A 17842-nucleotide genomic window follows, 5' to 3' on the forward strand; every position below is an offset into this window, starting at 1 on the left:
ACTTGCCGGTGAGCATCACCCCTCAACGGAATGGAGTTGCTGAGAGGAAGAATCATCATCTTCATGAAGTTGCTCGTGCCTTACTTTTTCAAAATCATGTACCCAAGTGCTACTGGGGAGATGGCATTCTTACTGCAGCTTTCTTAATCAACCGCTTGCCCTCTCGAGTTCTTGACAATGTAAGTCCTATTCACTCAATGACCTCATTCTTTCCCTTTGTTTCCTCTATTCAGAGTCTTTAGCTACGAGTATTTGGGTGTGTTGTCTTTGTCCACGTTCATAAACATCTTCGCGGTAAGTTAGATCCTAGGGCTCTCAAATGTATCTTACTTGATTATATCCCTGATAAAAAAAGGCTACAAGTGTTATCATCCTGCTAGTCAGAAATTCTCTGTCTCAATGGATGTCATATTTCATGAATCTGAGTTCTTTTTCTCAAGTCCTCATCTTCAGGGGGAGAGCAGTTCTTCAGTATATTCATCATCTTCTATCTTTGAGTCTGGACCTTTCATGTCTTCTCCTACACATCTTTCTCCTGTATCTAATTCTTCTGTGTCTAACCCATCTGATACACTGGAAATACGGAGGGTTGTGACACCTGAGATGGTATATCACAGAAGAAAGCAGCCCACACTGCTTCACCATCAACCTCAATCGTCTGAACCACTGGTAAGTCCTGAATCTCTCTTTAGAAGTTTATACTGATGCTGATTATGCTGGATCCATAACTGATCGTCTATCTACCACTGGTTATTGTATGTTTCTTTGTGGTAACCTAGTGACATGGAGGAGTAAGAAGAAGGACGTGGTTGCCAAGGACGTGGTTGCCAGATCGAGTGTTGAGGCTGAATTTCGAGCTATGGCTCAAGGCGTTAGTGAATTATTGTGGTTGAGAATTATACTTGGTGATCTTAAAATAAGATGTGAAGGACCTATGAAGCTGTTTTATGATAATAAGTCCGACATTTGTATAGCTCATAATCCAGTTCAACATGATCGGACTAAGCACATTGAGGTCGACCGCCATTTTATCAACGAGAAGCTTGATAGCCGGTTGATCACCACTCCATACATCCCTTCTAGACGTCAATTAGCTGATATTCTAACAAAAGGACTTCTCTCAGAAAGGTTTCAAGAGCTTACTAGCAAGCTGAGAATAATAAATATCTATTCCTCAGCTTGAGGGAGAGTGCTGTAAATAATTGTATTTGTTTATTTCTTTATTTATTTATTTTCATTCTAGAATTTTCTTTGAGCTTAGCCCATTAGGTTATTTAGTCTCTTTAAATAGAGAGAAATTATACAGGTGTAATATACAATTTTATCAATAAGATTATCTCTTTTTCGACTGAATATAGTGCTACGAATCTTATGATCTATTAAAAATGCTCCAAGTCAAGGATTGTCGTATGAAGACGGGGGTAATGCTCAATTTATGGAGCACTTTGATAGTGATTGGGCACTTTGATGTCAATGGTTAGTTGTGAACTTATATGGGTGAAACATTTTCTTCGTGAGTTTGAAGTTTGGAATATTGATTATATGAAGCTATATTATGATAATCAAACTACTTTACATATTGCATAAAATGTTCTTCAAACAAATTTACATACTACATATTATGATAAAAAAACTACTTTATATACTTCGCCTGTGTTTGATCCTCTCCAGTATTGTATTTGAGAGGGGTTTAAAGCCTTAATTCAGAGACCTCCTCGAATCGGACTAGTTACAAAGCGATGAACCAGTTGCAATATCTTCAAACAAAAATTAAAATATGGTCTTCCATGAGAGGACCAAGCATACAAAAAATGATAGTCACTTTAATAGGAAGAAAGTTCTCTCCGAGAAAATCACCATTGAATTAGTTAATTTTAGTAATTAGCTTGTTGATATTCTTACAAAGTCATTGCGGGAATCTCAAATAAACTTCATCTGTAACAAGCTTGATGGATATGATTTAAATGCTCGAGAAAGAATCTCCTATTTAGGGAAATACTTCACATATCTCCTATTTAGGGTATGCTATACTGTAAATAGTTAGAATTTGAAATAAATATATATATATATATATATATATATATATATATATATATTATTTTTCTTAATTTCCTTATTTTCCTAACTTCCCAATATTAGAGATTGTAAATCCTGCATTAAAAAAAGGTTTTGCAAAGGATTCCCTGAAGCAATTCAGAAACCTATTTTCTACACTCTAAAATTACAAAATAAAACTTTGAGCCATCTTAACAAAATACCTACAGAAAATCTAAACTCAATGATAGTATCAATGCCATGCAAAAATTTGAAGTTTCTTCTCACTTGGCTTCAAATTTGAAAGTTATAATTAATTTTCGGCAGATATTTAACTGACAATAGTAGTTGCAACCTTTTATGTATTCGGTCTCACCTTTCTGGTATACAACATATAGATAATTCTTCAAAGGGGGACATTTTGAAGTGAGGGAGGAAGAGTTAAAAGAGCTTGGAATAAAACTCAATTTATATAAATTCCCAACTTACTTCATGCCATCACTCCACACTACGCATACAACATTTGACTGCCGTAAATAGATTTTAGACGAAACCAGAAAACAGAGCATTGTTTTTGCTTACCGTATGCATGAACCTTTTACAAATTTGCCTTCAAGTGAAGGAAATATGCTTCTTTTCCCATTCCGCCTCCATATGCATAACCGACTACCAATTAGACCAACAATCTACAAATAAATATTTGAAGAGACGTTAGTAACCATAAAAAATGCAAAACTTAAGCAAGCTAGCAACTTTGACAAACTTTAATTGACATCAACATTTTTTTGGACACCATGTGTGGCGTGTTGCATGGAGTCCACAACAGATTCATTCTCCAAGCTTGTAACAATTTATTTAAGACCAAATTAAATAAAATTAGATTTTTACCAGCCAGCACTTAATTACTTTGTCAGTCACCACTCAAACATAGACCCCGATGGACAATTCACCAAGAAATTTATCAAAGTTCTATTCTTCTTATCCATCCATGCATCCGATATGTTGAGATATATAAAACCATTAATGTAGCCTAACCCAACAGCTTAAACTTTTGGGTTGAATTGGTTCTTTACATGGTATCAGAGCCTAGGTGTATTGGGTTCGATCCTAACCGCCCCCCACTTTCTTCCTAGTGGAATTTCTTTCTTCGCACAGGTAGGTGGGCCTGTGCATCGTCCACCCTTCAAACCCAGTGGGCTCTCATGTGAGGGGGCAATGTGTCGCGGGCAATGTGTTATCTGGCCACTATGCAGTAGCCATCACATAGTGTTTTCGAGTTTTGCCTATATTGCGGCTGCTGTCACGACCAACATTGTGGGGAATAACAATTGTCACAGCCGCTCCTATGAAGAGTGAGTAAAAACCTGTGCGGAATAATCTCTCTCTCTCTCTCAGCCTTGGTGTTTTTTGGCCAAACCCTGTACTTTGTTTTCCAGCCAAGCTCTATTATATGGCCAAGCCCTACTCATTTTTGGGTTCTTTAACCTTTATTATGTTACGCACTGCACCAAAATCTATTTTTTTTTTAATTCTGATTTTGGTAATCATCCACTCCACATAGGCTTTGGTAATTGTCATGGCATCATTCCACTAGCCACAAGGAACAACTCCACCAAATACCTCAGCCTTGGTCTTTTCTTGTGCTTTGGCAAAATGCACTGGCGGCATGAAGATACCGAGGATGATGATTTCAATTGAGGAAAAACTTGTATTTGAATTCGAAAGTGACAATGTTTAGTTCCTTTATGTTGCTTGACTTTTGTTGTTATTGACTTGTGTATTTGGCTTAAGAAAATGAAGAGAGATAGAAAATGGTGTGAAGCCCTTGTATTCAGATCTAAGATTTAAAGTTACAAAGAAATGCAGTACAAGCTCTATATATAGAGCTGAGAGTGACTCAAAGATGAGTCAGCAAAGTCTAACACAATAGTTAAACAAATTACAAACAAAAGCTATAATCCACTACATCCAATACTACAATATAGCACTGAACTTAGAGTAAATCAGTAAACAGAAAAGCCCACAGAACCTACTAATAAAGCTACACTGTATGGTATCAAAGTGGAAAGTGACTCAGAGATGAGTCAGCAAAGTCTAAAAAAAAAGCTAAACAGATTACAACTGACTAACAAAAACAGAAGCTATAATCCACTACATCCAAGACTACAATATAACACTGAACTTAGAGTAAATCAGTAAATAGAAAAGCCCACTGAGCCTACTAATAAAGCTATGCTAATATTAATCATGAATAGATCTTTAAATTTGTTTTTTTTTAGTATTTATATATATGTAGTATAATTCATGCAACTTTTATCTACAGGCTATTCGTTATCCCACTGCGTGGTTTTGGAATCGGTTGTTGTCCAAGATTGATTACTATGTTGTATATGTGTATTTTTATTTTTATATTATTTATAATTTATATTTATTTATAAACATGCAATTGAACCTGTAAAGAACCTTGGAATACACCACCCCAAAAGCTAGCTCAAAGGGTGGGAGTGTCCAAGACCTTATAAAGGCCACATTAGTTGTCCACACAATCAATATGGGACTATATATATCAACACGCCCCTTCACACGAGAGCCTATTGGGCTTGAAGCGTAGATTATGCACAGGCCCAATTTTTTGTTTACCTTTTTGTGCTTTTTATTTTTAATTCCACTTTAAAGTGGGAGGCGGTGAGGGCTCAAGCTCTGATACCATGTAAAGAACCTTGGGATACACCACCCCAAAAGCTAACTCAAGGGGTGGGAGTGCCCAAGGCCTTATAAAGACCACATTAGTTGCCCACATAATCAATGTGGGACTATTTATCTCAACCCGCCCCCTCACGCAAGAGCTCTTTGGGCTAAAAGCGTGGAATTGCACAGGCCCAATTTTTGGTTTACCTTTTTGTGCTTTTTTTTTATTTTAATTCCACTTGAAAGTGGGGGGCCGTGAGAATCGAACTTGTGACCTTTTTAGTCACTCAAGCTCTGATACCATGTAAAGAACCTTGGGATATACCACCCCAAAAGCTAGCTCAAAGGGTGGGAGTGCCCAAGACCTTATAAAGGCCACATTAGTTGCCCACACAATCAATGTGAGACTATATATCTCAACAGAACCAGTGACCTAGTGACCCAGTACCATGAACGGGGTATCTCCGGTCTGCTTTTAAATGCAAGATAATAAAGACAATAATAGTATGTCATTCAAGTCTTACATGAGAACAAAACATGAGTGTAAATTTTACAGTAATTAAGGTTTTCACTCCCAATAAAAGCTTTGAACTATATTTTAAACAAGAGGCATCATACTGATAGAGTAGAATTTCTTTTTCAGTGGGCAAAATTAATCCATAAAACATTCATTAAATCACTTAACCTTGCTCTCATCAAAATCAAAGTCAACAAGAGGGAACATATCTGGTATCAAGTACTCTTCCATGCATTTGTAGTTGTCTAATGACCAGAGACGAATAACCTATCATAATGCAATGGAAATAGTAAGTTCAACAAGGACTAACCTAGTTGGAAACTATACCATACCAGCACTTAATTACTTTGTCAGTCACCACTCAAACATAGACCCCGATGGACAATTCACCAAGAAATTTATCAAAGTTCTATTCTTCTTATCCATCCATGCATCCGATATGTTGAGATATATAAAACCATTAATGTAGCCTAACCCAACAGCTTAAACTTTTGGGTTGAATTGGTTCTTTACATGGTATCAGAGCCTAGGTGTATTGGGTTCGATCCTAACCGCCCCCCACTTTCTTCCTAGTGGAATTTCTTTCTTCGCACAGGTAGGTGGGCCTGTGCATCGTCCACCCTTCAAACCCAGTGGGCTCTCATGTGAGGGGGCGTGTTGAGATATATAAAACCATTAATGTAGCCTCACCCACAGCTTAAGCTTTTGGGTTGAATTGGTTCTTTACACGATATAATAGAACATCCATAGTTCACTTTTGATCATTCAACAACTCCTTTGTGTATGTAGAAAATCAGAATTCAAATATGTTTCCGTTTTTATTTCCTATTAATTAGGATTGATTATGATTGATTAGGATTGATTGTGATTGATTAGAATTGATTGTGATTAGGATTGATTAGTCATCGCTGAGTCATTCTTAGCGATTCTTCCTTGTATAAATACACACTCATGTAATTTATTCAATATCAATATACAGAAACCTTTTTCAATATGGTATCAAAGCGGGTTCGTTCCTACCCTAAATCAGCCACCTTCAAGGCTGAAATCATCCCAAAACCACCCAAACACAATCCAACCTAAACCCAAATCCCAGAAAACCATACCTACAGACCTCCAATCAAGAAGGTGGAGGTACCATTCAACTCAGAAGGCTCCGACGAGTTAAACGCAGCCGGACCCGTCGCCGTCCGACCTCCCACGCGCGGCTCCTCTCCGGCGCGTGTAGTCCACGCGCCGCCTTCTCGGACTTTTTTTCCCAGCGCGAGCTGCCCAGATCACCTCGCCGGCCTCCTCTGTCCCTGTTCCAGTGGTCAAATATCAAATCGGAGAAAAAAAAAATTTGGGGTCCACAGTCAAACCTTCACTTTCTACTCATGGCTTCCTTGAATCGTTCTTCCGCCTTCTCATCTGCCCCAAATTCTCAGCCCTCTGGAGACAACTTAGGTTTGCAGATCACTAATCACCGGTTGAACGGTAAGAATTTTCTGCAATGGTTTCAATCGGTTAAGTTGGTCATCCGGGCAAAGGGTAAGATGGGCTATCTCGAGGGAAAAATTAAGAAACCTACTGAGGAATCTCCTGATTATGACGATTGGGAGATTAATAATTCCTTGGTCATGGCTTGGCTGACTAATTCCATGGAACCACAGATTGGCCAAACCTATCTGTTCTTCGATACTGCCAAGGAAATTTGGGATGTTGTTCAAAAAAATTACTCAGATCTGGAGAATACCTCTCAAGTCTTTGAACTGAGAAATAAGTTGAGAGACTTTCGTCAAAGTGGTATGACTATTACTGAATATTTTACTGCACTAACAAATTTATGGCAGGAATTGGATCTTTATTAAGCAACCGATCTTGAGGGATTGGAAGCTAATACCCAATTTAAAAAACACTTGGAGAAGGAAAGACTGTATGATTTCCTTGCCGGACTCAACCGAGATCTTGATGAGGTTCGTGGTCGAATATTGGGGCAGCGACCGTTACCTTCACTTGCTGACGCCTTTGCTGAAGTTCGTAGAGAAGCCAGTAGACGGAGAGTTATGCTGGGAGAAAAGGAGTCGCTTGATAAGTCTGATGATATGTCTGCATTAGCTGCCAACCGTACCATTGATCGTTCCTCTGGAGAATCAAAACGGGATGGTCGTCCATGGTGCACCCACTACAATAAAATTGGTCATACCCGTGAGAAATGTTGGGAAATCCACGGGAAACCTGCAAATTGGAAGCCCAAAGGACAAAATAAAGGTCGTGCATATCAGGTCTCTACTGATGACAAGGTTGATGAGCCATATGCATCCTTTGACTCTGATGGTGTCTATTTTAGCAAGACTCAGTTTGAACAACTTCAGAGACTTTTGACTCAACCTCCTAAGGCCACTAGTAATGTGGTCCAGCAAGGTACAGCTTTCCATGTTGATAGTCAAAATCATTGGATCCTTGATTCTGGAGCCTCTGATCATATGACAGGTAATCTTGGCTTATTTTGTTCATACACTCCATATTCTGAACCCTCTCGGGTCAAGATCGCCGATGGCAGTTTTTCCCGGATTGCGGGACACGGAACCATTAAAATCTCTGAGCTGATTAATTTGACATCAGTTCTTTATGTTACTTCTCTGGCTTGTAATCTCATTTCCATTAGCAAGCTAACTTCTGAGTTGCATTGCTTTGCTAAATTCTTTCCACATGGTTGTGTTTTCCAGGAGCAGGACTCGGAGAGGATGATTGGCAGTGCTAGAGAGGATAGTGAACTTTACTACTTTGAGGAGGATGACTCATGAAGCTATTTTCGTAGAAAAAAACTCTATGTTTCCTTTTGATTCATGTAATGATGTTATGCTGTGGCATTGTAGGCTAGGCCATTCAAATTTTATTTATCTTCAGAAGTTGTTACCAAACTTATTTATTAATAAAAGTCCTAGTTTGTTTTCTTGTGATATTTGTCAACTTGCCAAGTATACTCGTGCTCCTTATCCTTCTAAAGTTCACCATGACTCTTCCCCATTTTCCTTAATTCATAGTGACATATAGGGTCCAGCCCGTGTTAAAAATATTTCAGGTACTCGATGGTTCATTACCTTCATTGATGACCATTCCCGAGTCTGTTGGGTATATCTTCTAAAGGACAAGTCTGATGCTGCATCCGTGTTTAAAAAATTTCATGCCATGGTTCAAACCCAATTCGAAGTTGCTATACAAATTCTTCGTACAGATAATGGCAAAGAGTATTTTAACTCTATTCTTGGAGAATATCTTTCCCAACATGGCATCCTTCACCAAAGCTCGTGTCCTGACACACCCCAACAAAACGGAGTTGCGGAAAGAAAAAACCGACATCTCCTTGAAGTTGGTGGGGTCTCTTATGTTTACCACGAGTGTTCCTAAATATCTTTGGGGAGAGGCAGTTCTCACTGCCTCGTATCTAATAAATCGAATGTCATCTCGTATTCTAAAATTTCAGTCTCCTCTTTCTAGTCTTTTTCGTACCTTCCCTTCCTTCCGAGGCGTCTCCTCCTTACCTCTCAAGTTATTTGGTTGCGTTGTATTTGTCCATATTCCCTCCCATCAACGGTCTAAGCTTGATCCTAAGTCTCTCCAGTGTGTCTTTATTGGTTATTCTCCTACTCAACGTGGCTATAAGTGTTATTCACCCTCTCTTCGTAAGGTCTTTGTCTCTATGGATGTCACTTTTTCTGAGAATGACCCTTTCTTCCCCTTGACTTCTCTTCAGAGGGAGTCTATAGGAGTAGATGAAGATCAGTCATGGGAACCTACTGATGCCACAGTATTACCTCTACTTTTGGAAACAGGGGGAGCTACAGAATCCTCACCATCAGAAGCCTCCTCAAAATGGGGACAAGTTTATAGCAGGCGAAAGCCTCCTCAAAGTGTGAATAACCCAGAGCCTCTACACTGCCAGAATTTTGAACCATGTTCTAGTTCCAGCACCCCAACACTTGAGTGTCATGGTGAAAATGATCTACACTTGCCCATTGCTCTCAGAAAAGGTACTCGATCTTGTACTACTCATCCTATTTCTAATCATATTTCATATGGAAAGTTGTCCCCAGGGTTCCGTGCTTTCAATACTATGTTGGATAGTACAAAGATACCGAGAAATATACATGAGGCTCTCGATGATCAAAAATGGAGGGATGCTGTCTTTGAAGAAATGAATGCTTTAGAAAGAAATGGAACTTGGGAGATAGTGACCCTACCCCAGAGAAAACAGGCAGTAGGATGCAAATGGGTGTTTACAATAAAATTCAATGCAGATAATAGCATCAACAGATACAAGGCAAGACTGGTTGCAAAGGGTTTCACTCAGACTCATGGGATAGATTATCATGAGACTTTTGCTCCGGTTGCTAAAGTCAATACCATCCGAGTTCTCTTATCTCTAGCTACCAACCTAGATTGGCCTCTGCAACAGTTAGATGTGAAGAATGCATTCCTAAATGGTGACTTACATGAAGAAGTCTATATGGATCCTCCACCTGGTTTTGAAAAGAGAAATGGATCAGTGTGTAAACTAAAAAAGTCTCTATATGGATTGAAACAGTCTCCCAGAGAATGGTTCGACAAATTCACACAAGCAGTCAAAAGAAGAGGCTTCATTCAAGCACAGACTGATCATACTCTCTTCCACAAACACTCTAAGGATGGTAAAATTGCTATTCTTATTGTATATGTAGATGATATAATTCTTACATGTGATGATATTGAGGAATTGAACACCTTGAAGAAATTTCCAGCAGCTCAATTTGAACTCAAAGACCTTGGCACTCTCAAATATTTCCTTGGTATGGAAGTTGCTAGGAGCAAAACAGGCATCACTTTCATACAAAAGAAATATATTCTAGATCTTTTGTTGGAAACAGGAATGTTAGGGTGTAAACCTGCTGAGACACCTGTGGAACCTAATACCAAGTTAGGTATTGAAGATGGGAATGAGGTGGATAAAGAACAATATCAGCGATTGGTTGGTAAACTAATTTACTTATCTCAAACGCATCCTGACATTGCCTTTGCGGTGACATTGCCTTTGCGGTGAGTATGATTAGTCAATTCATGCACTCACCCAAGGAGAAGCATCTTAGTGCAGTCTATAGTGCTTAGATACCTCAAGAACACTCCAGGAAGAAGATTATTCTTTAAAAAGGGGTATAAAAGGACAATTGAAATCTACACTGATGCAGATTGGGCAGGCTCATCAGTAGATCTACCTCAGGCTATTGCACCTATGTGTGGGGAAATCTTGTTACTTGGAGAAGCAAAAAGCAAACAGTGGTTGCAAGAAGTAGTGCTGAAGCAGAATTTCGAGTTTTAGCTCATGGAGTTTGTGAAGGAATCTGGTTGAGAAAACTTCTTCAAGAATTGAAGATTTCATATTCCCTACCAATAAAACTATATTGTGACAACAAGGCAGCTGTTAGCATTGCTCAAAATCCTGTGCATCATGTTGAGATATATAGTCCCACATTGGTTGTATATGCAACTAATGTGGAGTTTATAAGGTCTTGGGCACTCCCACCCTTTGAGCTAGCTTTTGGGGTGGTGTATCCCAAGGTTCTTTACATGGTATCAGAGCCTCGCCGCCCCCCACATTCTCTTGTGACGTTTCTTAGCACAGGTAGGTTGGGCTTGTTGCATTGTCCACTCTTCAAGCCCAATGGGCTCTTGTGTGAGGGGGCGTGTTGAGATATATAGTCTCACATTGGTTGTATATGCAACTAATGTGGAGTTTATAAGGTCTTGGGCACTCCCACCCTTTGAGCTAGCTTTTGGGGTGGTGTATCCCAAGTTTCTTTACATTGGTTGTATATCCTAAGTTGGTATCAGAGCTCTCGATTCTGAGGGTTCTGCTTCCGCAAATCACCATTTTTAAAAACCAACCCTATTTGCCTCTCGCCGCCACAAAACCGCCGCCGGGAAAAAAAAAAAATTTGGGGACCTTTTGAACCGTGAGGACCCCTGTTTCACTCTGTTTTCTTAGATCTATCATTCTACGAAGGTTTCTTTTTCATCAGACGACCGGAACAGCTCAAAAAAAAAAAAAAAACGCGGTACTGTTCATCTCGCACTGTTCATGCGGTACTGTTCATCGCGCACTGTTCATCAAGTACTGTTCACGCGGTACTATTCATCGGTACTGTTCACAAAAAAAAAAAAAAAAAACTTTTCCTGCTTTTTTTTTGTCTCCTCTCCATGGATCAGCTTAAACCTGCTATTGATAATATGTGTAAGCCATATGACCGTTCTTTGACCTTATCTTGTAAGAACACATGTTCTACATCTCTTCTTGCTTCTTGCACTAATTTTAAAACCTCATGGATTTTGGATTCTGGTGCAACTGATCATATGGCTTGTCGTACTGAGTTGTTTTGTTCTTATCATCCTACTGTTGGTAGTCATACTATATCCGTAGCTGATGGATCCCATAAATCAGTTATTGGTTCTGGTAACATTCAAATTCAACCTTTCTTGTTTCTTAAGAATGTTCTTTATGTTCCTCAGCTTTCTACTAATCTTATCTCCACTCAAAAACTTACAACTGATTTGAATTGTTCTATCACATTTTTTCCTTCTCATTGTGTTATTCAGGATCTTACCACAAAGAAGACAATTGGAGTTGCTAATGAACAGAATGGGTTGTATCATCTCCTTCCAAAACATGCTATAAATGATAGCAAAAATCAGTTATTAATGACACGTCATCCTTCTACTGCAGAGTCTATGATTTGGCTCCATCACAAGCGTCTGGGACATAAACCATTTAGTCTATTGAAGTCTATGTTCCCTTCTCTGTTTCTCAATCAGTCGGTTGAGACCTTTCATTGTGATGTTTGTGAATTTGCAAAACACCAGAGTGTCATTTCCTTCTAGCACTATTAAAAGCAGCGAACCTTTTTCTCTTATCCATTTGATGTTTGGGGCCCTTCTAAAGTGCATAGTGTTTCAGGTGCAAGGTGGTTTGTTTCTTTTATTGACGATTGTACTCGGGTAACATGGATATACTTGATGAAAGACAAGTCTGAAGTACCAGAGATATTTATTCGGTTTCATCACATGGTTGAGACTCAGTTTGGTAAGTGTATTAAAAGACAAAGATCTAATAATGGTACTGAGTACGTCAACCAACGCCTGTCAAAATTCATTTCAGACAGAGGTATGATTCATGAGCTCACATGTGTTGATACCCCTCAACAAAACGGGGTTGCTGAAAGGAAAAATCGTCACCTCCTTGAAGTTGCTAGAGCACTACTTCACTACTTTTCCAGACATCTGTTCCTAGTTCTTATTGGGGAGAAGCCGTGTTAGCTGCAACGTTTTTGATCAACCGTTTACCTTCACGGGTCCTTAACAATATCAGTCCTATTCATTCCATGACTTCCTTCTTTCCTTCTGTTCCCATATTGCAGAGCCTTCCACCAAGAATGTTTGGCTGTGTTGCCTTTGTCCATGTTCATAAACAACATCGGAGTAAGTTGGATCCTAGGGCTCTTAAGTGTGTCTTCCTTGGTTATACCCCTTATAAAAAAAGGGTACAAGTGTTATCATCCACCATGTCGAAATTTTTTTGTTTCTATGGATGTCACCTTTCAAGAATCTGAATCTTATTTCCTGGGTCTTAATCTTCAGGGGGAGAACAGTTCTTCAGAAGACTCATCCCCTTCCTTCTTTGAGTCTGGATCCTCCTTGTCTACTCCTACACCTCTTCCTAGTGTGTCTGCTCCTGGTGTGTCAGAACCTTCAAATACACCTGAGATACGAAAGATTTTGACACCTGAATTGGTATATCAGAGGAGGAAACAACCCATACTGTCTCACCAGCAACCCCAATCGTCTGAACCACTGGTAAGTCCTGAATTTCCTGTTTCTGATTCTAATATTATTGCCTCTCATGATTTGCCTATTTCTTCTGATACCTCTGATGACTTACCCATTGCTTCTGCTTCTGATAACTTACCTATTGCCCTAAGAAAAGGGAAAAGATCTTGTACTCAATGTCCTATCTCCCATTTTGTTTCTTCTACTAATCTTTCTGTGCAGCACAAAAGCTTTGTTTCAGCACTAGATTCTATTTCAATCCCAAAATCAGTACATGAAGCATTGAAAGATAAGAATTGGGCTCAAGCCATGCAAGAGAAAATGAATGCATTGGAGAAAAATAAAACATGGGAGGTTATTGATAGACTCAATGGAAAGAAAGCAGTAGGGTGCAAATGGGTTTATGCCCTAAAGTATAATTCTGATAGCCCTCTTGAGAGATATAAGGCTCGATTAGTCGTCAAGGGTTACACTCAGACCTATGGCATTGATTATGAAGAAACCTTTGCTCCAGTTGCAAAGATGAATACGGTGAGAGTCTGCTGCTCATTACAATTGGGATATAAATCAATTTGATGTGAAGAATGCTTTCCTTAATGGTGAGTTAGAAGAAGAAGTCTACATGGAAATCCATCCTGGTTTTGATTCTGTGAATGGAGAAAATAAAGTTTGTAGATTAAAAAATGCCTTGTATGGATTGAAGCAGTCACCTCGTGCCTGGTTTGGAAGATTTACTAAGGTTATGATGACTTTAGGATACAAACAAAGTCAAGGAGATCACACTCTTTTCTTTAAGCACTCCCAAGATGGGAAGCTCAATGTGCTCCTTGTATATGTTGATGATATTATTATCACAAGTGATGATTTTGTGGAGAGACATATTCTGCAAACAAGACTAGCATCTGAGTTTGAAATTAAATACCTTGGGAAACTGAGATATTTCCTAGGGATAGAAGTAGCTCATTCAAAAAAAGAAATTTTTATCAGCCAGAGGAAATATGTTCTTGATCTTCTCAAAGAAGTAGGAAAGCTCGGGTGTAAACCCTCTAATACTCCTATTGAGCAGAATCACCAGTTAGGCTATGAAGAGGAGAGTCCTCCAGCTGATAAAGGACAATAACGGCTAGTTGGGAAATTGATATATCTGGCTCATACTAGACCAGACCTAGCTTATGCTATTAGTGTTGTCAGTCAGTTTATGCACAATCCAAAGGAAAAACACATGCAGGCAGTGGAGAGAATTCTTCAGTATCTTAAAGCTACTCCTGGTAAAGGATTATTATTCCGGCGTGATGGCCATCTCTCTTTAGAAGTCTACACTGATGCTGATTATGCTGGATCTGTGACTGACCGTCGTTCTACCACTGGTTATTGTATGTTTCTTTGTGGTAACTTGGTGACATGGAGAAGTAAGAAACAAGATGTGATTGCCAGATCAAGTGCAGAAGCTGAATTTCGAGTCATGACTCCAGGCATTTGTGAGTTACTGTGGCTAAAAATTGTACTTGATGACCTCAAAATAAAATGTGAGGGACCTATGGAGCTAGCTTTTGGGGTGGTGTATCCCAAGGTTCTTTACACATCATGATCGAACAAAGCACGTGGAAGTTGATCGTCACTTCATCAAAGAAAAATTAGATAATGGAAGTGTGCGTATGATATATGTTCCAACCAAAGAGCAAACTGCAGTTATCCTTACCACGGCCCTACACCGTCCAGCATTCGAAGGTTTGATTGGCAAGTTGGGAATGATCAACATTTACTTCCCAACTTGAGGGGGAGTGTAGAAAATCAGAATTCGAATATGTTTCCGTTTTTATTTCCTATTAATTAGGATTGATTATGATTGATTAGGATTGATTGTAATTGATCAGAATTGATTGTGATTAGGATTGATTAGTCATCGCTGAGTCATTCTTAGTGATTCTTCCTTGTATAAATACACACTCATGTAATTTATTCAATATCAATATACAGAAACCTTTTTCAATAGTGTACTCCAATTCCTTTTTAAGGAGTGGAACTATCATCTCATGAAAACATGGAACTTTTAGGTGTGGACCATAGTTTCAAATAGCTTCAACCATCACTTGAAGCTTCTTGAATTAACAACGTTAAAAAGTACTCTGTTCCAACAAAAACACCAGCTATGTACTTAATAGTCTTAGCCCTTGCTTCTTTACCATATGTATCATTTATGCTTGTTTGCCTCACCCATATTAATAGTAGGCCATAGTGTCGCGGGCAATGTGTTATCTGGCCACTATGCAGTAGCCATCACATAGTGTTTTCGAGTTTTGCCTATATTGCGGCTGCTGTCACGACCAACATTGTGGGGAATAACAATTGTCACAGCCGCTCCTATGAAGAGTGAGTAAAAACCTGTGCGGAATAATCTCTCTCTCTCTCTCAGCCTTGGTGTTTTTTGGCCAAACCCTGTACTTTGTTTTCCAGCCAAGCTCTATTATATGGCCAAGCCCTACTCATTTTTGGGTTCTTTAACCTTTATTATGTTACGCACTGCACCAAAATCTATTTTTTTTTTTTAATTCTGATTTTGGTAATCATCCACTCCACATAGGCTTTGGTAATTGTCATGGCATCATTCCACTAGCCACAAGGAACAACTCCACCAAATACCTCAGCCTTGGTCTTTTCTTGTGCTTTGGCAAAATGCACTGGCGGCATGAAGATACCGAGGATGATGATTTCAATTGAGGAAAAACTTGTATTTGAATTCGAAAGTGACAATGTTTAGTTCCTTTATGTTGCTTGACTTTTGTTGTTATTGACTTGTGTATTTGGCTTAAGAAAATGAAGAGAGATAGAAAATGGTGTGAAGCCCTTGTATTCAGATCTAAGATTTAAAGTTACAAAGAAATGCAGTACAAGCTCTATATATAGAGCTGAGAGTGACTCAAAGATGAGTCAGCAAAGTCTAACACAATAGTTAAACAAATTACAAACAAAAGCTATAATCCACTACATCCAATACTACAATATAGCACTGAACTTAGAGTAAATCAGTAAACAGAAAAGCCCACAGAACCTACTAATAAAGCTACACTGTATGGTATCAAAGTGGAAAGTGACTCAGAGATGAGTCAGCAAAGTCTAAAAAAAAAGCTAAACAGATTACAACTGACTAACAAAAACAGAAGCTATAATCCACTACATCCAAGACTACAATATAACACTGAACTTAGAGTAAATCAGTAAATAGAAAAGCCCACTGAGCCTACTAATAAAGCTATGCTAATATTAATCATGAATAGATCTTTAAATTTGTTTTTTTTTAGTATTTATATATATGTAGTATAATTCATGCAACTTTTATCTACAGGCTATTCGTTATCCCACTGCGTGGTTTTGGAATCGGTTGTTGTCCAAGATTGATTACTATGTTGTATATGTGTATTTTTATTTTTATATTATTTATAATTTATATTTATTTATAAACATGCAATTGAACCTGTAAAGAACCTTGGAATACACCACCCCAAAAGCTAGCTCAAAGGGTGGGAGTGTCCAAGACCTTATAAAGGCCACATTAGTTGTCCACACAATCAATATGGGACTATATATATCAACACGCCCCTTCACACGAGAGCCTATTGGGCTTGAAGCGTAGATTATGCACAGGCCCAATTTTTTGTTTACCTTTTTGTGCTTTTTATTTTTAATTCCACTTTAAAGTGGGAGGCGGTGAGGGCTCAAGCTCTGATACCATGTAAAGAACCTTGGGATACACCACCCCAAAAGCTAACTCAAGGGGTGGGAGTGCCCAAGGCCTTATAAAGACCACATTAGTTGCCCACATAATCAATGTGGGACTATTTATCTCAACCCGCCCCCTCACGCAAGAGCTCTTTGGGCTAAAAGCGTGGAATTGCACAGGCCCAATTTTTGGTTTACCTTTTTGTGCTTTTTTTTTATTTTAATTCCACTTGAAAGTGGGGGGCCGTGAGAATCGAACTTGTGACCTTTTTAGTCACTCAAGCTCTGATACCATGTAAAGAACCTTGGGATATACCACCCCAAAAGCTAGCTCAAAGGGTGGGAGTGCCCAAGACCTTATAAAGGCCACATTAGTTGCCCACACAATCAATGTGAGACTATATATCTCAACAGAACCAGTGACCTAGTGACCCAGTACCATGAACGGGGTATCTCCGGTCTGCTTTTAAATGCAAGATAATAAAGACAATAATAGTATGTCATTCAAGTCTTACATGAGAACAAAACATGAGTGTAAATTTTACAGTAATTAAGGTTTTCACTCCCAATAAAAGCTTTGAACTATATTTTAAACAAGAGGCATCATACTGATAGAGTAGAATTTCTTTTTCAGTGGGCAAAATTAATCCATAAAACATTCATTAAATCACTTAACCTTGCTCTCATCAAAATCAAAGTCAACAAGAGGGAACATATCTGGTATCAAGTACTCTTCCATGCATTTGTAGTTGTCTAATGACCAGAGACGAATAACCTATCATAATGCAATGGAAATAGTAAGTTCAACAAGGACTAACCTAGTTGGAAACTATACCATACCAAAAACAAGAAAAATAAAACAGAGCAATAAAGGGTAAATAAACTAACATAAATTTATGCTGTTTTCATGGACAGCGATGCTTTATTTAGAAAGATAAACATAGTCAAGTACGCAGGATACATAGTCAAGTACGCAAGATGTATACACTCCAATACCAGAAAAAGAACAAAAAAGTATTTTACAAATTTAAAGAAACTAATGATGATGAT

The 17842-nt window shown here is 38.6% G+C and overlaps 1 protein-coding gene across 3 annotated transcripts in view; it reads right to left on the bottom strand.

Moving 5' to 3' along the window:
• Nucleotides 1–17842, bottom strand: part of LOC133301353 (F-box/WD-40 repeat-containing protein At3g52030) — a 59750-nt gene that overhangs the window by 38384 nt on the left and 3524 nt on the right. For 2 of the 3 annotated variants that reach the window (XM_061500981.1, XM_061500980.1), the window contains exons 4-6: nt 17469–17567; nt 5408–5506; nt 2617–2720 (exon numbers count right to left, since the gene is read on the bottom strand). In XM_061500981.1, coding sequence (XP_061356965.1) covers nt 2617–2720; nt 5408–5506; nt 17469–17567 — 302 coding nt within the window. The remainder of the gene's footprint in view (nt 1–2616; nt 2721–5407; nt 5507–17468; nt 17568–17842) is intronic. The other variant, XM_061500982.1, reaches the window with a different exon arrangement.

Source organism: Gastrolobium bilobum, unplaced genomic scaffold (assembly GCF_033153095.1).
Source record: "Gastrolobium bilobum isolate Gb01-03AN ecotype WA unplaced genomic scaffold, APGP_CSIRO_Gbil_v1 utg7287, whole genome shotgun sequence".
Lineage (NCBI taxonomy): Eukaryota > Viridiplantae > Streptophyta > Magnoliopsida > Fabales > Fabaceae > Gastrolobium > Gastrolobium bilobum.